The 21,109-nt window shown below is 47.6% G+C and overlaps 1 protein-coding gene across 1 annotated transcript in view; it reads left to right on the top strand.

Moving 5' to 3' along the window:
* Positions 1–21,109, top strand: part of URB2 (URB2 ribosome biogenesis homolog) — a 32,596-nt gene that overhangs the window by 8,576 nt on the left and 2,911 nt on the right. Inside the window, exons 4-9 of the mRNA XM_069484580.1 lie at positions 1,279–4,609; positions 8,658–8,818; positions 11,504–11,614; positions 12,325–12,567; positions 16,120–16,207; positions 19,428–19,567. Coding sequence (XP_069340681.1) covers positions 1,279–4,609; positions 8,658–8,818; positions 11,504–11,614; positions 12,325–12,567; positions 16,120–16,207; positions 19,428–19,567 — 4,074 coding nt within the window. The remainder of the gene's footprint in view (positions 1–1,278; positions 4,610–8,657; positions 8,819–11,503; positions 11,615–12,324; positions 12,568–16,119; positions 16,208–19,427; positions 19,568–21,109) is intronic.

The following is a 21,109-nucleotide window of genomic DNA, read 5'->3' as shown; positions in this document are numbered from 1 at the left end:
CGTGAGTGTACAGGCAGAGAAAAGCAGCAGAAGAATCAGAGAAGAATGAAATATTATAGTTGAGCTGCCTGATGGTTTATAGGCTTTAATGGTTCTTGAAATTGTGTTCTGGACTGTGTCACTTTTTAAAATAATAGACTGGTGGTCATTGTGGGAAACAAATGTTAGAATGTCTCTATGTTTTGAAAAAGCCATACTTAATTTTTATGTATGCTTTATAATTATATAAAATAGTACTGCAATATGTATACAATTTAGAAATAAATTGCACTGATTGGGTGTAAATGTGGAAAAAAAATTTATTGATGAGTAGTGTAATCAAAAATTTGGAATGCAGTGGCATTTAAGGATTTGATATTTTTGTTACAGCTTTTCCATAATGACTCTAAAGGTCCAAGGCTGGCAGTTATGTGAATGGAAAGAACAGTAGCTATCTCACTCAACCACGGATAACTTAGCACCCAGGATAAATTCGATTCTCAGATTCCATAAGTCTGGGAGCAAATGACTTAGCCAGTGAGTGAACTTAGGAATCTGTCTGGCTCTCATAATTTCTAGTATTTGTGAATTTTAGAATTTTGAGAGCAGTAGACAATGGATCTGCTCTATAAGTATTAACTGGCAACAGTGGCTTTCCTTTTTTAAGAGTGCCATTTGCTTTGACTTTTTTAATCGAAAAAGTACAGTTGACTGTAAACGTGTATTTTGAACCACAGGATCATAACTCAAGGACCACTGTCCACCTACCTGGTAACGTCTAAGCTGAATTGTAGGTTTAAGATCTAAGAGGAAGTAATCTTTGGCATTAAGCTTTACAAAACCCAGCTTTTTAGAAAGGGTCAGCAAAGGTACTGATTCTTTCCAGATTTGTATTTGTAGGAGATGGACGTGTGAAGGAATTAAAGCAGGTGCTTTACCTTATTTTAACATAGTAAGTCTGTGGTCCCCAGCCTCCAGGCTGCAACCGGGTACCAGTCCTCGGCCTGTTGGGAAGTGGGCTGCTGGACGGTGCTGCCTGAGCCCTCCGCCTCCTGTCGCCCCCCGACCCACTGTCCACGGAAAAATTGTCTTCCATGAAACTGGTCCCTGGTGCCAAAAAGGCTGGGGACCACTGCTTAAGCAAATGTCAAGTTCATTGAAGTATGATACTCTGGATCTTTGTTTCTCACCAAGATAAGGGGAGGGTTGAGGATATTGATTCCTTTGAACGTTTTTTTTGGTGTGTGTATGTGTGGGTTTAGGGTCAGTAAAGAGTTTCCTGTCTTTCCTAATGTTCAGGTCATAAATGAGAGAGTGACCGAGTTCTCTCATTCGGGATCCCAAAGGAACATCTGTGCTGTCTTGAGCTGCTGCCAGGGCATCCTCTCAACGCCTGCCCTTGCTGTCATCTACACGGCCAAACAGGAGCTGCTGGTGGCCTTGCTGAGCCAGCTTTGCTCTTCAGCCTGTAGGCAGCCAGAAGAAGCCGTGGTGGCCCAGTTGTTTGAGGTCATTCGCCTGGCTCTTGGCCATTACCTCTTGATCCAGCAGCAGCAGGTCAACCCAAGACGTGCCTTTGGGGATGTGACTGGGTACCTGCTCCAGCCTTGCTTGGTCTTGAGGCATTTACTCTCCGGGGGCACATGGACACAGGCCAGCCAGGGCCAGCTGCGGCAGGCGCTGAGCCGGGATGTTAGGAGTCAGATTGAGGCCATGCTCCGGGGCGGAGTTTTTCAGCCCGAACTGCTGTCATCCTACAAAGAGGAGCTCTTGGACCAGCAGCAAGAGGACGTGAAGATGGGAGCCATGAAGAACCTTCTAGCTCCCATGGACACTGTGATCAGCAAGCTGGTCAGCGCTGGCTATTGTGCACCATCCCTCCATGCCACTGTGGTGGCGAACTCAGTGGCCTTGCTCTATAAGCTCTTTCTAGATTCTTACTTCAAGGAAGGAAACCAGCTTCTCTGCTTCCAGGTTCTCCCCAGGCTGTTTCGCTGCTTGAGGATTTCACAGCTGCAGGAGGAGCAGGTAAAAGCCCTGTCCACGGCAGATTGGACCACAGAACTTTTGGTCGTGGAGCAGCTGCTCAACTCAGTGGCCAGCAACAATATCTACAACATCGCTGCAGACAGGATCCGGCACGGAGAGGCTCAATTCCACTTTTACCGCCGTGTGGCTGAGCTGCTGATGAACCACCCACAAGCATCTGTGCCGGCCTGGTTCCGCTGCCTCAAGACTTTGATGTCTCTGAATCATTTGATTTTGGAGCCAGACCTGGACGACCTGCTGGCTTCAGCTTGGATCGATGCAGAAGTAACAGATTTTCGAACCAAAAAAGCCCAGGAGGCACTTATTCACACTCTCTTCCAGACGTATGCCAAACTCCGACAAGTGCCACGGTTGTTTGAGGAGGTTTTAGGGGTGATCTGTCTTCCAGCTGCGGAGGCGCTGCGGCAGCCTGTGCTGGCCTCAGGCCCCTCCACAGTGCTCTGTGCATGCCTCCTGGAGCTGCCCCCCAGCCAGATCTTGGACACGTGGTCCCTTGTGCTGGAAAAGTTCCAGGCTTTAGTCTTGCCCTATTTGCGGAGTGATGTCGACATGGCCATGAAGTCACTGTCCCTTAGCTCACTGCTGCACTGCGTCATGTTCAACATGAGGAGCCTGGACAGTAGCACGCCCCTGCCCATCATCAGACGGACACAATGCATGATGGAGAGAATGCTGGGAGAGATCGTACAGCCCCTGCTGGCCCTTCTCCTCGGCCCCCCGGGCCCAGAGGTCGAGCTGTGGCTGCAGAAGGTCAGTGACTCTGTACTCCTGCTGTCCTACACCTGGGCCCACGTGGATACCCTGTGCAGTATGAACTGCTGCCAGTACCGCTCTGTGTCTGGGGCCCTGACGGGGGTTGCTCTGGAGATCTCGAACCTCCCTTCGTTGCTCCCAGGTGTAGAAACACAACTTTGGAAGAAGATAGAGACGTTTACAGCTCAGTTCAACTCTCTTGGCAGGTATTGCTTAGAACAGCTCTACCTGCAGAAAATGAAAAGGACTTTAATGCAAACCAGTTTTCTATCTGAAGAAGCCCTCCAAACTTTGAGGTGTGATGCTGCCTATATTATTGATTCTGGCCGAGAAAGCCTGAATCAAAGAACGACAGCTTCCTGGGATGGCCAGGCAGGGACAGTGAGTGCATCCACATACCCGGTAGCACACTGGCACTTAATTGTGTCAAATCTCACAATCTTAGTATCCTATCTTTGTCCAGATGATGTGAGATACCTGGCCAGTGTCCTGCTGAGAACTTTACCAATGAGCAAAGCCCAAGAAGGCTCAGTAGATGAAGAGCCATGCATCACACTTGAAAATACATCCAAGGCGATCCTTCACAGCCCCCTCTTTCCAGAGATGCAGTCCCTTCACTCCGCTTTCTTAATGTGCGTAGCTGTGAGATGTTCTCGCATTCTGTGTTCTGGTGCTCAGAGTGACCAGGGTCTTCTCAGTCAGCAGCTTCCCTGGCTTTTTGAAAAGGACCACACAGCTGTGGCTCATTGGGAAAACAGATTTGTAAAACCTGGACCCGAAGGTGTAGAACCCAGAGAAGAAATTGCTCAGAACTTACTATCCCTGGTCAAGAGTGACTTCCCTTTCCAGCTGGAGGGAGAACAGTTAGAAAGCATCTTGGGGCTACTGGAAGTTATTTCTACTCTACAGCTGGACAGCTTTTTGCCACCCCATCATGTACATTATTTTCTTCTGTTACTGTCCTTGGCTGTCATCAGACTGGGGCATTCTTGCTCCTCCTCACTGGCCCTCAAGTTCTTGATGACTTGCTACCAGCTTCTTGGTTACCTGCAAAGGGGAAGAAGTGCCCGCTTGGTGTTCAGGATCATGTATGCTAGTGACATTTTTGAGATCGTACTGACCTCATTGTTCAAAGCCAGTGGTAGATTCCTGATTGACATGGACGACCCATCTTGGTTGGAATTCCTCCAAGTGGTAGGGACCTTCTTAGAGGAGCTAATGCAGATGCTCATCCAAATGAAGCTGAGCTTGGTGCTCAATTTTGGAAAAATCACCACATTCCTCTCGGGTTGTAAACTGTGCACTAAGACAGCCTCCGGCAAACAGCTGGACAGTCAGAAAGCTCTGAGCAGGCAGCTCCTTCTGGTGTCTTTGACCAAGTTGTGCCAAGTGCTGGGGCCTTACGTCAAGGAGGAGAAGCCGGGCCAGGAGGCCCCAGCAGCGCTGGCTGAGCTGCTGCAGCAGGCCGTGCGGCAGACGGGGACCGTGCTGCGGCTGTGCTTCCCGCCGGGCGCCCGGGTCCAGCGCCTTCCCCCAGCGCTCCTCTCGTCTGTCAGCACGCTCTTGGAAGCCGACCTGAGCCCGCGCTGCCGGGATGGCGGGGCCCAGATTTCCCAAGTGACGGAGGACGCGCTGCTCTCCCGCGCTGCCCTCTACCAGGGCGTCTACTCTCAGGCGCTGTCGGAGCTGCCGGCGCTGGCTGGACACGATCAGTCTTTTCAGGCAGCCTTGCGGTTTTTAACCCTGTTCTTTTTGGCCCCAGAACTCCATCCCAAGAAGGATTCCGTGTTTACCTCCATGTTTCATTCTGTGAGAAGAGTTCTTGCAGGTAAGGTATTTCTCTTGCACTAATGCTGCACCATGGAGGTTGCCACCCCCCTCCGCCCTTTCTGGAACAGTAAGTGAACACATGGTGTATTCAAAAGCCGCCGCCCAGGAGCAGGGAGAGGGGCCCCCTCCCTGGCCCGGCACCCGACGTCACGGCCACTGCTACATTCGAGGCACGCGTAGGCGATCGCCCTTGCAACCGTGTCCCCACTTTTTATGCAAACGGCAGCCTCCTAGGTGTGTCTCTGGGCACCTCAGCTGCTCACTTATCTTGGAGATTGTTTTATATAAGTTTATAGTTTTGAAATCTCCTCCCCTATTTTTTAGCCTTTCACTTGTCCTGACTGGGCTGAGTCACACAGATGACTGCATCCTTAGTAGGCTCTTCTGTGTCAGGTTTTCAGTGCCATAAATTGACCTTAAAAAGATGTAAAGTCTGCCAACTTTAAAAAGTATAAATGACTTAATTTCTGAGGAGCTGCATATAATTCCTTGAGGGCAGGACTGTGCCCACCTTAGTTCAGCGCCCTGGTCTCAGGGCAGTGCCAGGTGCAGGGGGTGTTAATTGGACAGCGGCTCACCTGCGATGCCATCAAAGTATTGTCAGATGTCACCTCGCAGGCAGCTAACCAGGACCCCAGACACAGCGTAGAGCTGAGAGAGCGCGTGTCTTTTTGCATGAAAAGTTGATCTCTGCAGTCCCTAGGTCAAAGGTTAATGGGTTACCATGCAGCCGTTAAAATAATTATGAAAACTGTTTTGAAATATCTACAAAATATTTATGTTAAGCAAAAAATGTACTATATAAAATGTTAAATATGCCATGATTACAACTACATAGAAGTCCACTTGCTCAAGGCTTTTTGGGCATGACTCTGGGTAAAAAAATAAAAAATTATTTAAAAAAAGCCAGTGATATAAAATGTATATACAAGTAGACAAGGGCTAGAAACACACACAAAAATTAAAGTAATCATTATATTGAAGTGTTGTAATTATTGCTACTTTCTTATTTTATGCCACTTTAATATTATATTTTAGTAATCATAATAAAATACTTTTCTATGATTTAATTAAACTTGCCATAAGCAAGGGATAGATTATAATATTTTTGGGTATCTATTTAGAGCTAGGTAAGATTACCCTTTAAAAATGACTAAATTTAAATAATATAGTGAAAGATCATTTAGATTGTTACCCTTCTTAGTGTATAAAAATGAAATACACTTTTATTCCCCTGAAAGGACACAAAGGGGTTAACAGATGAGGTTTCTTCCCTGCTTCAAGATAGCACACACCAGAGTGGTGTGGGTCTTTTCTTTTTCATTTTGGTGGTTATGAAGACGTTGGGGTTGGGTTTAGGACACTTTTGAGGTGAGGTCAGGGGTCGGTGAGCCACACCTGACCCTTGGCACACACACTGAGTTCTGTGATTCCTGGTGGAATGGCTGGGATAGGGTGGGGCCACAGGCACGCCTCAGACACGCGAGGGTTAAATGGGTTCTAGGAAGTACGGCCACCTGGTCTGCCTGGGCCAGTGCCAGAACTGAAGTGTCATGGCCCAAAGAATGCTGCTTGTTGTCTCCCTCTCAATAACCTCTCTGTCTCTGGCTTGATTGTGGATTAACTAAAAAGGCTTTGGTATTATGTTGTTCTGTCTCATTCTGTCAGCGACTCTTTTAGGATATGGTGTTCACCTTCTTACTGGGGGCTAAAATTGAGTCTTTTGTTAAGACTAGTCACCGTGTTCTAAAGGAACCTCCTAAGAAAGGGCGGCTGGTGGTCTGAAGCCCGGGCCCCTCTGCCCCGTTGCTAAACAGAGTACCACGTCCCCCGTTTCCCCTCCTGCCCCGGTGAGTTGAGGCAGTCTCGAAGCCCTAACTGTATGTCCCTGGACTTCTGCTACCTCTAGCCCCAGGGACAGAGCGCCTTGGTCACAGTGAGTTCAGGGTGGGGCAAGGTCAGCTTGCCACACCGTGCCCGCAGCCCATGGGCTTGGAGCTTGCTGTGTCCAGGCCTGATACACCTGAGCTGTTGGGCTCTGTCCAGAGAAGTGCCAGAGTGGTGACTGTTCTGGAAGAAATGCCAAGTGAGGAATGGCCCAAGGCTTTGGGCAGGGACAAGGAGTGTGAAGGGCGGCCACACAGGAGTTCCCTGTGTCTTCAGGGGTGGCTAAGAGGTAAAAGTGAGCTTTTACAACGAATGATTTCTGCCAGAACAGATAACCTCAATTCAGATACAGAAACCAACACTTTTAAAAGTGCTTCCTGTGGCTGTGGAATAGCATCCCTCTCTGGAGCTGAGTGGGGTGCTGGTTTGGCTTATCTAGTTAACTAAAGAGACATTCACACGAATCACAGAGCACAGGCGGTGAGGTGCTAGAAAGTGAACCAGAACTGCAGGACTGGGTTGAGAGGCTGCGTGCAGGCTAAGCTTGAGTGGCCTTCAAAAGGTAGCTAGGGCAGGTGGAGGTGGCGGAACCTTCCATCTGGTGCACTCTGCCATGAGCTGTGTCCTTTTTTATTTGCCAGCCACAAGAGTTGGTGCTGTTATGCCCATTTCACTGATGAGGGAACTGAGGCCCAGAGAGGTCATGAGTCCAGGGTCTTAGAGCTTGTGGGAGACTCGGACTTAGATCTTTATCTCAAAGCTTTTGGTCCCCCTCCCCCCAGGGCTGTAAGTGGTAAGCCAAGACGGGAAGTAGGAAGATACCCTGGCAATGTGGGACAATCTGATGGGGCTGAGCTCCTGCTGGGAAGGTGAGCTGGGGTCAGATGTGAAAGGGCCTGAATGCCCTCACATTGGGCTTTATCAGGAAACCAGGGGCCAGAGGACACTGAGGATGCTGGGAAGCAGCTGGATGACTTCAGCAGAGAGTCCCAAGAAGTTTGGGGTTTTCTTGATCTTTTTGACATTCCCATCTGTTTAAAAATACCACCGCACTCCTGCACTCCTACTGATTTAATAAAAGAAATGTAAGGAAAATAGAAAAAAATAATACACTTGACCCTTGAACATGGGGTCAGGGTGTCAACACTCCTGCATAGTCAAAAACCCACATGTAACTTTTGACTCTCCCAAAATTTCTAATAGCCTACTGTTGATTGAAAACCTTACTGATAACGTAGTCAGTTGACATGTATTTTGTGTGTTATATGTATTATATAGTTTTTTTTTTTTTTTTGGACAGAGTCTCGCTTTGTTGCACAGGCTAGAGTGAGTGCCGTGGTGTCAGCCTAGCTCACAGCAACCTCAAACTCCTGGGCTCAAGCAATCCTCCTGCCTCAGCCTGCCCAGTAGCTGGGACTATGGGCATGCACCACCATGCCCGGCTAATTTTTTCTATATATATTTTAGTTGGCCAGATAATTTCTTTCTATTTTTAGTAGAGATGGAGGTCTCGCTCTTGCTCAGGCTGGTCTTGAACTCCTAACCTCGAGTGATCCACCCGCCTCGGCCTCCCAGAGTGCTAGGATTACAGGCGTGAGCCACCTCGCCCGGCCTGTATTTTTTGTAATAAACTAAGCTAGAGAAAAGAAAATGTTATTGAGGAAATAAGTGTAGTATTCATTAAGTGGGAGTGGATCATCATAAAAGGTCTTCATCCTCATTGTCTTCATGTTGAGCAGGCTGAGGAGGAGGAAGAAGGGGGAGGGGTCGTCCTGCTGTCTGGGGCGGGGGGGGGGGGGGGGGACAGAGGTGGAAGGAAATCCACGTATAAGGTCACCCTCGCCGTTCCAACCTGTTGTTCAAGAGTCAACTATACAAAGTCATAGTCACCTGTCTTCTGTGGTACAGATTTAACTGCTCCTCAGCATGGTCATCATCTGTGTTTGTGTGTGCACACACCGCGCACAGGTGCAGCTGTGTGTCTGAGAGAGGGAGTCACACTCTAAATGTGTGCCCTGCTGGTATCACCGTGCCGCTAGCGTCATGGTGTTTGCTAGTTGGATGGCTGTGCACAGTTTCACCATGTGGCTACTGTGTCGTTTATTTCACCTGTCTGTTGTTTGTCACATTATAACAGTCTTGGATTGTTTTTCACACAGATCCTGAAATTCCCATTCAGGTAATGCAGGATGTTGAGCCTCATCTGGGAGACTTGTTCACCCAGATGGTAGAGGTCGGGACGACGGAGGACTTCCGGCTGGTGATGCGGTGTATTCTCCAAGGCCTAGACATCAGTAACGTGTGGAAAGCAGATCTGCAGGTGGGCAGCTTTCTTCCTCCCTTGCATGGCAGGCGCAGAAATGGTGTTGGCTCAGATGAGAAAACTTATGTGAGATGCAGTGTCACCCCTGAAACCCACCAAGGCAACAGAAATTCAGACTGATGGAGACCGTAGGCAAAGGGGACCCTGACTCGGGGAGCATGGCCTAGGGCGGCCTGGGCTGCAGTGTAAAGAGGCTGTATTCTTCAAAGGCGACTTTTTCTTTTTTTTTTTTTTTTTTTTGAGACAGAGTCTCACTCTGTTGCCCAGGCTAGAGTGAGTGCCGTGGCGTCAGCCTAGCTCACAGCAACCTCAAACTCCTGGGCTCAAGCGATCCTCCTGTCTCAGCCTCCCGAGTAGCTGGGACTACAGGCATGCACCACCATGCCCGGCTAATTTTTTTTTTTCTATATATATTTTTTAGCTGTCCATATAATTTCTTTCTATTTTTAGTAGAGATGGGGTCTCGCTCTTGCTCAGGCTGGTCTCGAACTCCTGAGCTCAAACAATCCGCCCACCTCGGCCTCCCAGAGAGCTAGGATTACAGGCGTGAGCCACCGCGCCCGGCCCAAAGGCGACTTTTTCAAATTACACATGCATGATCGTTTTTTTTTTTTGAGACAGAGTCTCGCTCTGTAGCCCAGCCTAGAGTAAGTGCCGTGGCGTCAGCCTAGCTCACAGCAACCTCAAACTCCTGGGCTCAAGAGATCCTCCTGCCTCAGCCTCCCGAGTAGCTGGGACTACAGGCATGCGCCACCATGCCCGGCTAATTTTTTCTATATATATTTTTAGTTGTCCAGATAATTTCTTTCTATTTTTTGGTAGAGACAGGGTCTTGCTCTTGCTCAGGCTGGTCTCGAACTCCTGAGCTCAAACAATCCACCCGCCTCGGCCTCCCAGAGTGCTGGAATTACAGGCGTGAGCCACCATGCCCGGCCCACGTGTGTGATCCTATTACAAAAAATACTGTGTATTACATATTCACGAAATTGACAACATAAAAAAGTTAAATTATGCTCATCCTTCGCTTAAGACCTCTCTCACCATACTTTTTGAAAAATCTTACTTGATTTGGTCACACAGCCCGAATGCCAGCACGTGAGAAGCACAGATCAACATGCCCCTTCGGTGTGCTGAGTGGGTACCGATAAAGCCCTGTGCGACTGCGTGTGCCGGGCTCCCTCCGCGTGTGCCGGGCTCCCTCCGCGTGTGCCGGGCTCCCTCGGCGTGTGCCGGGCTCCCTCCGCGTGTGCCGGGCTCCCTCCGCGTGTGCCGGGCTCCCTCGGCGTGTGCCGGGCTCCCTCCGCGTGTGCCGGGCTCCCTCCACGTGTGCCGGGCTCCCTCCGCATGGGGCGCACGTGCTGGGAGTTGCTCTTCTGAGTCGCCCAGGGCGCTGGACTGGTCACATGTCCCCATCTCTCACAAGGGAGGAGGCCACAGAGCCAGTCGTCGGCGGGGCCAGGACTGCAGCCAAGGTCTCTGGTCCAGGCTTTTCCTGCCTCGTGAGTGGCTTGTTGACTCCGGTCACAAGCAGCACGCTGGCATTGGGTGTTGGTTTGGGTGTGAGAACTAGAGAGGCTAATTTGGGAGCTTCTGGCGGTGGGGAGAGCAGGTCAGCAGGGAGAACCTGGTCTCCTCCCTGAGCGTGAGGGCCCCGGGCTCCGTGGCTGCCCACCCCCCCCAACCCCCCCTGTTGCCTGCCACACTTACTCATGTCTCTCGGAAGCTCTCTGTCATACCCCTGCAGCACGACTGGGCCGTGGCTCTGAGAAAGGCTCTGGGCCTGTGGGGTTCCCTTCAGAAAGCCAAGGAAGAGCACACCCTAAATTTCTATTTAGACTGGTCAGTCAGAGGGGACTTCATGGAGGAGGTGAGGCCTGAGTCAAGCACTGAGGAGTGGGGAGGGTTGAGATGGGGCGGGGCGGGGGTGTGTGCACAGGGCAGGCAGCGTGTGCACAGGGCAGGCAGCGTGTGCACAGGGCAGGCAGCGTGTTGGTTGCCAGGAGCAGAGGACACGTGAGTGTGAGGAGACGGGGCCAAGGCAGGTGCCAGGTGCGGCCCTCGGTGGGTGAACGAACACGTCCTGCAGGGAGAGCAGGAGGGCGGGGCCCGAGACGCGGCGCAGGGTGCGCAGTGAGGAGAGGAGGGAAGAGAGCGAAGGGCAGAAGCCAGGATTTGGGCCAGGGCTGTGAGGCTGCGCAGCGTTAACGGAGGACGATGTGACATGCCTGGCTTGGGCCAGGTGTCTGCTTATGTGGCCACTCGGTAAAGGTCGGTCCCTGCTCTCGTGTTCTTACGGTTTAAAACCATCACCGGTGACCACAGCACCTAATCCAATTGTTTCACTTTTTCCATGCTTCCTTCCAGCCCCTCCTTTATACGTATGTATATATAGTTCTCGCTCAGTGAAGTTAGAGCCAGTGTCTTCAGTCACAGCATGTCCCTTGTTCAGGTGACTGTCCTGGCCCATTCATGTGCTTGGTTTAGTGAGAAGCTGCTAAAGGACCCAGCTCTGCCCCATTCTTCACTTCCTTAACCCCAAGCGTGCCTTGCCCGCGTTCCCGGATCGCTCTCAAGGCCCCGCTCTGTCACCGCAGCCCCGGGGAGCAGGCGTCCTCCCCAGGGGGATTGTCCCTGTCAGGGAGTTGGCTGTCTCTGCTGCTAAAGTTTTCCCTTTTGGCTCAGGCCGTTTTGTCAGCTGTTACGTTGCTCAAGCTGCTGCTGAACTGCCCACTCAGCGGAGAGAAAGCCAGTCTGCTGTGGCTTGCGTGTCCCCAGATAGTCACGGCGCTGACGGTGAGTACCCTCCGGAGATGCGCGCTCCGCCCCATCCCCTCTCTGTTCTTGTGAAGGCAGAAGGTGGCCCTGCGGGCTCTGCCTCCGCGGGTTGTGTGCTGCGTGTGAGAGTCCCCTCCCCGCGGGTGGCTGCGTGCAAGACGCCGAGTTCGTGTGTCCTGTCTGGACACTCCTGAACCGTCCGCGGGAGTGGGTGCCGGTGTCGCCATCACCGAGTGTGTGTGGTGAGCACCGGGACAGGCGTGTGGGCTGAGTGGGGCGGTCACCTGTGCCGGTGACACCACATGGACCTGCACTCCTAGGATCACCAGGCTAGAGTCCAGTTAGGTCCATCTGAAGAGCGTAGCAAGGAGCCCGCACGGCCGGAGACCTGGCCGGAAGGTGCGCGTGAGAGACCACAGCCAAAGGCCTCGGCGCCCAGTGTCTGAGGAGGGGAGGGTCACAGGCGGACTGTCCCAGGTTACGTAGGTGAGACTCGAGCCATCCCTCATGTGAGTCTGTTCCCGTTATTTTCTGGAACAACAATAGAGGTGGCTGGTAAGAAATTTAACAAATAACGTCCAACTGCCCATTGACCGCGTCACTTCATTTTGGAGCATGGACATTCTTCTCTCAGTCACTCAAAGCTTTTTTGTGTTACTGTATTTTTGTGTTATTTCGGGCAGTCACCTTTGCTTTTCCTTTCTCCTTTCTCCCGTCTTCCGCTGCAGCTGCAAAACCGAGCGGCCTGTCGGGAGCAGCCTGTGCCGCTCCCCGTGGTCGAGTCTATCCTGGACGTCCTGGCTGCGCTGCTGCGGCAGGGGGAGGAGGCCATCGGCAACCCCCACCACGTCAGCCTGGCCTTCAGCATCCTGCTCACGGTCCCCCTGGACCACCTGAAGCCAGCGGAGTACGGAAGCATCTTCCCCAGGATGCACAACGTGCTCTTCTCGATCCTGCAGTGTCACCCGAAGGTGAGGAGGAGGAAAGAGCGTCGTCCAGCTGCTGCTTTGTGAGTGGCGAAATTGGAGCCTTTAGAAGAGCAGCAGTAAAACTTTCCTCTCACAGGATCATACGAATAATGATGTGCCAGGCAAACTTTTTAGTTCCAGTAATTTTCAGGGCCACGTGGTTTCTCAAGCACAAAAATACTTGACCTTCACACTGGGCTGTTTGAGTGAGTTCATCTTTGTTGGATCTGACACTTTGAATAGTATTTGTGTACTACAGGTTGAGTGTTTCTAATCTGAAATCCAAAATGCTCTAATATCCAAAACTTTTTTTTTTTTTTCAACTCTACCCCAACCAGAGGCAAGAAAATCCAAAATTTTTTGAGCACTGACATGCCACAGGTGGAAAACTCCACACCCAACCGCATGTGACAGGTTGCAGTCAAAGCACAGTCAAAGCTTTGTTTCATGCACAAAATTATTAAAAATATTGTATAAAACTACATTTCTGCTGTGTGTATAAGGTGTATATGAAACATAAATGAATTTTATGTTTAGACTTGGGTCCCCTCTCCAAGATATCTCATTATGTATATGCAAATATTCCAAAATCTGAAATCTAAAAACTTCTGGTCCCAACCCTTTTGGAAAGGGCCACTAAACTATTTAAGGAAGCTCCCTGGAAATTATTCTGTTTGCTGGCCACATATTTAAATAAGTCACTCACTTATATCTCTTGTTGGGTTTACAATTCAGATGGGTGTAGGGAGCGAAGCCTCTTAAATATGCTGCCTTTTATGTTAAACTGAGACTGCGAATAAATGTTCCATGGAAAAGATTGCACTTCAGCTAACATTACTGAACATTTGCTATGTCTCGCCCCCAGAGCAAGCCTGTGAAGGGGGCAGTAATCCCAGTTACTGATGAATAAACAGGCTCGGCGCTGCTAAACGATTTGACCAATGTCTCCTTAGCTGAGTCTAAATCTTAGACTTAAGACTGTTGATATCTTTGACCAGCACTGTTTTCATGGTGCCACCACTGCACATGTGGCTGACAAGTAGGAACTCATGACACACAGTCATGTGTTGCTTAATGACAGGAATATGTTCTGGGAAACGCACCATTAGGCAATTTTGTCATTGTGCAAACATCGGAGTGTACTAACACCAACCTGGATGGTACAGCCGACTATGCACCTGGGCTGTCGGGCGTAGCCTTGGCTGCTAACCTGTGCAGCCGGTTACTGTCCTGAATACCACAGGCAGCTGTAACACAATGAATGGCAAGTATTTGTATATCTACACGTAGAAAAGGTACAGTAAAAATACAGTGTTATAATCTCATGGGACCATTGTCATACATGCAGTCATTGACCAAAATGGCGTTTTGTAACACATGACTGTGTATCACATACACATGCACATTCAGATTTTTTTTTATTTAAGTGTTTTGATGTTATAAGGATAGAGACTCTCCGGCAATGTAGTTTTTAAGAAAAATATTCTCTGCCAAACTAAACATTAATGAAATTGGGCCTCGCTCTAAAGCCTTCCCCAGTTAACAATTGCCTTTGGTCCTGCTTACATTGTTAGCATCTCTGTTATTAAATCTCTCTGCTGATGTTAGATTTTTATGTGACTGTACAATATAAATACAAACTAAAATTACAGCTCTTGCAAAAGATGCCGGGTTTCATGAAGTTGACGAAAGTCATGTTAGAAAGCTGCTGGACGTGTGCAGTTCCATGCCTGTAAAAAAGGAAGGAAGGGAAAGAGGAAGGAAGGAGAAAGAAAAAGCAAGCAAGCTGCTGGAATCTCCTGCAAAACCGCGAACAAATGACCATTTAGTGGAATTAGATCATTTAATGAGTAGAATTGACAAGGATATGACATGTTACTGTGGTGAAGGATGGTGTGACTCGTCCTGGCAGCTCACTCTCAGGTACTGCTTGTGGGCTCGAATGGGGACTCTGATGTGCAGTCACCGTGTTGACCCCGTGCGTAGTAGGTCTGCGTGTGCACAGCAAAAAGTCAGCACAGCCAGAAAACCCAGCAGAACCATCTGCAGCTGTTGCTGTTCTAAGCTCTTTACATGTTGTAACTTGTTTAATCCTTTTGACAGCTTATTATTGTCCTCATTTTGCAGATGAGGAAACTGAGGCACACATACACCAGAAAAAGGCTGGATCATTTGTTCAAGATCTCATGGGAGCCAGAGTGTGTGAACCCAGGGAGTCTGGCCCCAGATCCGTGTGCTTTTCATCACTATGACAGCAAAGGATTAAGGGAGGGTCCTTGGGGAATTGGATGAAGCTCTGGAATACTTCTGCAAAAATGTCCTATTTCTGAACATGCTGCAGATAATTTGACATGAAGGATAGAGTATTTATTATGCTATCAAGAATTCTGTTGGACAGACTATACCAGAGAGAAAAATCACAACACTTGGTTTGCTGTTTATTCATTCCAAGAATTAGCGCAGCACAGTCCAGTAGGATGTTTAGCAGTGATGGGCGGTCCAGCCCCACAACCCCTGGCTACAGGTGTCGTGACTGCCTGAAGTATGGCCAGTGTGACTGGGAACTGAATACTTGATTTTATTTAATTCTAATTAATTTAAATATCAGTCTCGTGGGCTGATGGCAGCTCTATTGGGCAGTGTCTGGTTGTGATCGCCACCTAAGGACAGTTGAGTATAAAAGAAGCATGTTTTGGCCGGGCGCGGTGGCTCACGCCTGTAATCCCAGCACTCTGGGAGGCCAAGGTGGGCAAATCGTTTGAGCTCAGGGATTCGAGACCAACCTGAGCAAGAGCAAGACCCCGTCTCTACTAAAAAAAAAAAGAAAAGAAAAGAAATTAATTATCTGGACAACTAAAAAAAAAAAAAAAAAAATGCCGGCGTGGTAGTGCATGCCTGTAGTCCCAGCTACTTGGGAGGCTGAGGCAGGAGGATCACTTGAGCCCAGGAGTTTGAGGTTGCTGTGAGCTAGGCTGACGCCACGGCACTCTAGCCTGGGCGACAGAGTGAGACTCTATCTCAAAAAAAAAGAAAAAGACATGTTTGTCATTTTAAACTCATTTTTCAAGATAAAGTCCCAAAGCAGACCTTTTCACCACTACTACTTGAGTTGTTTTGGTCTCCATTTTAAGTGAATTTGCTTTATGTACTCTTTTTTTTTTGTACCAATTTTACTTGAGTAAGTTGGTTAGTATTATTCCTTTTATAATTTATTTCTGCCCATTTCCAGAATGGATTAGCACCAGGTTAGAGTAAAAGGTACAGATTCAGCAAATTCTAAACCAGGATTGCCCCATAGATTCCGAAATTTACAGGGTGTGGAATCCCTATCCCAAATGGTTAAACCAAGGGTTAAAAAGTCAAACACCAGGTGGGTGAGCCGTGACAGCAGCATGTCCAGGGAAAAGGAGGTGGCTACAGCTGGGTGCCACCACCGTTTTGAGTGTCCTGGTAGACAAGGCTAAGAAGGAAGCAGGTATGAGCTCCTTTAAAGTAGAAAAACTGAAAATAAATAATCACTTACATACTTTTATGTTCTTTTATCCATTATTACAGGTAATGCTGAAAGCCATCCCTTCTTTCTTGAACTCTTTTAATAGATTGGTGTTTTCAGTTATGCATGAAGGGCGACAGAAAGACAAAGGTAATTCAGAGTAACAATGCGGGTACATAGTTTCAAGTGTATTTATCACGTGGTGTCACTGGCTACATATGTTGCTAGAAACTACTCAGTTATGTTTAAATAAGAGAAATGTTCAAGTCATCAAATGAATACTCAAAATAATTTAAAAAAAATTTCAAACTGTCACATTTTGCCATATCCAAGATAGTAGATGCATCTAGCATCTCCTAATTGAAATAGTTCTTTTTCTGGGGAAAAAAATGTCTACATTTAAGAAATGTTTACGGAGCGTATATATTATATAAAGGGGATATAAAAATGACTGCAGCCTCATTCCTGCCCTTAAGGAGTGTATAGCTCAGTGAGAGACAAAACTGAGCTGGCAGGATAGAGCGGTCTCATTTTATAAAGGGACGACCTCCTGCACTTTGCCTTTCCAGCCTCATCTCAGCAACGCTGTGTTGATCGGTGAAGCAAACTGCCATATGGCAGTAGTGCATATATGTGTACAATTCATTTTTCATCTTTGAAGTTTGTTGATTCTTGCTGAACTAATTTGGGGGAAATTTTCTCACTATTTAAAAAATTACAGCCAGGCGTAGTGGCTCACACCTTTACACTCTGGGAGGCGGAGGCAGGAGGATCGTTTGAGCTCAGGAGTTCAAGACCAGCCTGAGCAAGAGCAAGACCCCATCTCTACTAAAAATAGAAAAATTAGCCAGGTGTGGTGGCATGCACGTGTAGTCCCAATTACTTGGGAGGCTGAGGCAGGAGAATCACTTGAGCCTAGGAGTTTGAGGTTGCAGTGAGCTTTGATGATGCCACTCTCTATTCGAAGCAACAGAGCGAGACTCTGTCTAAAAAAAAATTCGCACATAAAATGTGACTTTCTATTTTACATTGCACTAATTTGAAATTGCATACCACATACCAGCCCCATACCATGTAATATGCTAAGCATAAGGATGGGTTGTCTGATCAGTTGCCCTGGACCACAAAGGAGGGGTTTAAAACTCAACTGTGAGGGTATCGGAGAAGACCATGTACAGTAGTTGTGGACTGACCAGAAGTATCTGAGTGGTGCTCACCTTCTCTTCTGCCAGTGTGGTTCAGACTGGTAGGTTTTAGCAGTAGCCCCTTAAGCAGTCAGCTTTTGAGAAAAGAGAAAGGACAGAGTTAACACTGGGCTGTAGTTCTCAGATGGCTCTGCCTGTTGTTGGGATCAGTCAGTGGCATAGTTAGGTATTCCATTTCCTCCCTTGCCTGGTGCAGAGCACATGTCTCCTTGACATTGTGGCTCTATTTGGGAGCAGCATCGGCGAACAAGTTGCATCTCCCGTGCTAGCCCCAGCTGGTCGGTGGCGGCTGCCTGCAGCTCTGTGTCGCCTCTCAGATCATGGCTGAGCTCAGCGAGGAAGAAACCGCACTCGGCAGAGATTTCTGCCTGAACGGAAGGCCCCAGCCTGGGCCTTGCTGAGCAGTGGTGGAGCACAGCCCGGCCACACTGCCACAGTCATGTCCTTTGTCATGCATTCTGAGGAAGCAGGGAGTGTGTGCCATGCCTGCAGCTCTCTGCCTGTCCATGTTAGCATGGCTCGATCACCTGATCTGCCAAGGCCTGTTCTCAGATATATCATGGCTTAACCAAGTAGAATTTTAACTATTTCATTCTTTCTCTCTTTCTCTCTTTTTTTTTTTTTTTTTTTTGAGACAGAGTCTCTCTCTGTCACCCCGGGCTAGAGGGCAGTGGCGTCATCATAGCTCACTGCAACCTTGAACTCCTGAGCTCAAGCAATCCTCCTGCCTCCGCCTCCTGAGTAGCTGGGACTACAGGCATGCACCACCATGCCCGGCTAATTTTTTCTATTTTTAGTAGAAACAGGGTCTCACTCTTGCTCAGGCCGATCTAGAACTCCTGACCTCAAGCAGTCCTCCTGCTTTGCCTCAGCCTCCCAGTGTGCTAGGATTATAGGCCTGAGCCACCGTACCTGGCTTATTCTCTTTTTATTGGTATCTAATGTGCCATTTTTAATGAGCATACGTTAAATCTGTGGCTGAAATAACAAGTGCCAGGTATTTGTGTTGTAAACAGCATGTGCATGTTGAGCAGTCTAAAAAGAGAAGAAATAGTCTGTTAGATATTAAAGCATATCACCAAAGTATATTGCCCGTTGAAATGCCCCATGAATGTTAACAGTGTACATAATGTCATGAAATTATACTGATCTAGCAAAATAGCATCCATAAAAGATCTTTGTACGCTTATTCAGGGTCTTAAGAAACGGTATTGTGCATTCCAAAAATCTGCTTTATTTGTGTGTATATAATGTATGTATAACAAACTGCATCTGTTTAAAGTATACAACTTAATGAGTTTTGACAGTTAAGTGTGGGTGTGGAGCCAACACCACAATCAAAATATAGAAGAACATTTCCAACATCCCCAAAGCTTCCTCTTGCTCTTTTGCAGTCCGTTCCCCACTCTGGCCCTCGCCCTGCGCATCCAGAGATCTGCTTTTTGTCACTGTGGATTCGTGTGCATTTTCTAATGTACAAGTTTATAAAAATGGGCTTGCCATTGTGCTGTAGGAAAACAGGGAAGGCACTCTGGCGTGTGTGGAACTTCCCCATTGGCTCGTACTCAAGCTGTGGGGACCACAGGCAATTAGAATTCCTGGGAGGAGTCTGTCAAGAGGGCCTGGATGGCCCTGGCACCATATGGTAGGAAGAATTAGGAGTCAGAAATAAAGCTAGGAAGACAGGAGGAGATCTAATAATGCCAATTGAGTCATATCTATATGCCTATAAAAGGTACACAATTTCTGAAGCTTAAGGAGGCAAAGACATAATTAGGGCATCTTTTAAATCATATGATGTCAATAAGCCATTTTTCCTTTAAGATAATTTTCCAAATTTTTTTTGTTTTATGTCTTGCAGAAATCCATCTCCTTTTAAAATACAATAGTGACCCTAAATTTCATCCTAAAAATCTTGATTTCTCTTCTAGTTAGACCCTTTAAAAAACCAAGGACTCTTGAGAATTTTAAGTGTTCTTTCCTTTGTTATATAGATAAATATTTGGATATATCTGTTCTTCCTTATTTTATCTGCAAAATAAGCCAATTAAAGAGTCTGGAAAAAAATGTAACATTTGAGATCATTTCCATCTATATTAAAATTATAAAAATGAGAAGGCACTATTTTTTAACTAATGGGCTGGGACATGCTTTGCTCCCTGTAGGAAGCGCGGATGACCTGCCCGTGGTCCTCGAGTGTGCGCGCCTGGTTGAAAGGATGTACAGCCACATCGCCACCCGGGCCGAAGAGTTCACTGTGGTTTCCCCATTTATGGTGGCCCAGTACGTGTCGGAGGTACAGAAGGTAAAATCAGGTTATGTGTCTCTCACCGAGTGCTTTTGTTTATGGTCCCTAAGCAGAGTTCCTCAACCACAATGGCAAGCAGCGATTTGGGTCTGAGTTCCCTGCTGTGGTGGCTGCGCATGTTAAGGTGTTTCGCCGCATCCCTACAAGGTTATCGTGAGGACTGAATGAAGCGATACGCAGCGGGCTCGGCAGTGCCTCGTACACGGGAGGTGCTCGATAATTGTTCTCTCTTGCTCTAGCACAAACCTTGGGACCTGTTTTCATTAGTCTTGTGCGTAATAGAACAGGGAGATGAAACGTTACCCAGATCCAGGAACAGGAGCTCTCATAGGACCAGGCTTAATGGAGGCTAGAAAGAGGGGTTCTGGACCTTGGGACTCTGGGGTCCCCTCAGCAGCAGGAGTTCACGGATCTATACTCTTGGTTCTGTCAGTCATGTGACTCAGCTGCTCTCAGACACTCACAGTAGCTGGCAAGGTGGAGACACAGGTAGATTTGTTCAGATAGATTAAGGAAACATACTTTTGTCCAAATTAGTCTGATTTTTTTGACTCAGTGTTCTGGATAATACATTATTCAATAGTTATCTTACTTTGGAGTGTTGATGTGCTAATTTTAAAATTCCATAAGACCCTATGTGGCCCATGGTAAGTTCACTCCAGGACTACTTTATAAATCTAGGTTGTATAAATCTTACTTTGTTTAGATTGACTGTAATAGGCTTAAGAAAAGTGCAGTGTGTTTGTGTATCTGTCTACTTGTGTATGTATAGATATACATTTATATTGTTTTCTGTACCTCTATAAAATATTCCCCCCCCCCCCCGCTTTGTAGATCTTATAAGAACAATAGTAAAATCACTGGTAAACTTGTTGGTAAAGATGTCAGCATTTCTCAAGGGAGGTTAGGCTGAATGGGCTTCCTGGAGCTATATCGGCGTCCCTCCCTACTCCTGTTTCAGGTAAGTCTATAACTACTAAATAATTTTCTACCTCACTGGCCTTGCTCACCGCGGCGAGTGAGGAAGTTGGGGCAGCCTGGCCACATCCGCCCAGGGCCCGGGTCCTCGCCTGGTGAGAGCCTCACAGCATGAGAAGATCCTTCAAATCATCCTTTGCACACGATGTAGGTTTGTAATGTGGCTTCCCTGCAATTATTTAGCATTTCTATAGAATCATTGTTGTTTCCCAGGCACTCGAGTCATTAATATGTAAGCTTTTGATGAAAGAAAAGCTGGCATTATTTTCTGTTTTAGTGAAGAATAAAATGAAACACAGTACTACCACTTTGCTAAGGGCCAAGAAGGGAAGCAGTAATTTGAACCCTTAAGTTACTAATAATTATTCTGAGATTTACATTATGAAAAGTCTCTGGTTTCCTGGCCTCATTATTTGTGTCTAATTTATGCATATCAGTTATAGTTTTATTTTTAATCTTGAAAGCCAAAGGCCTTGGGAGTTATCTAAGGCCATGGCATCCCAGAATCCACTGGCAATGCAGTCTATGGTTTTATCTTTCATTTGTTTTTAAATTCAGTAA

The sequence above is a fragment of the Eulemur rufifrons genome, chromosome 11, assembly GCF_041146395.1.
Source record: "Eulemur rufifrons isolate Redbay chromosome 11, OSU_ERuf_1, whole genome shotgun sequence".
NCBI lineage: Eukaryota > Metazoa > Chordata > Mammalia > Primates > Lemuridae > Eulemur > Eulemur rufifrons.
This window is presented reverse-complemented; position numbering and strand designations above follow the sequence as displayed.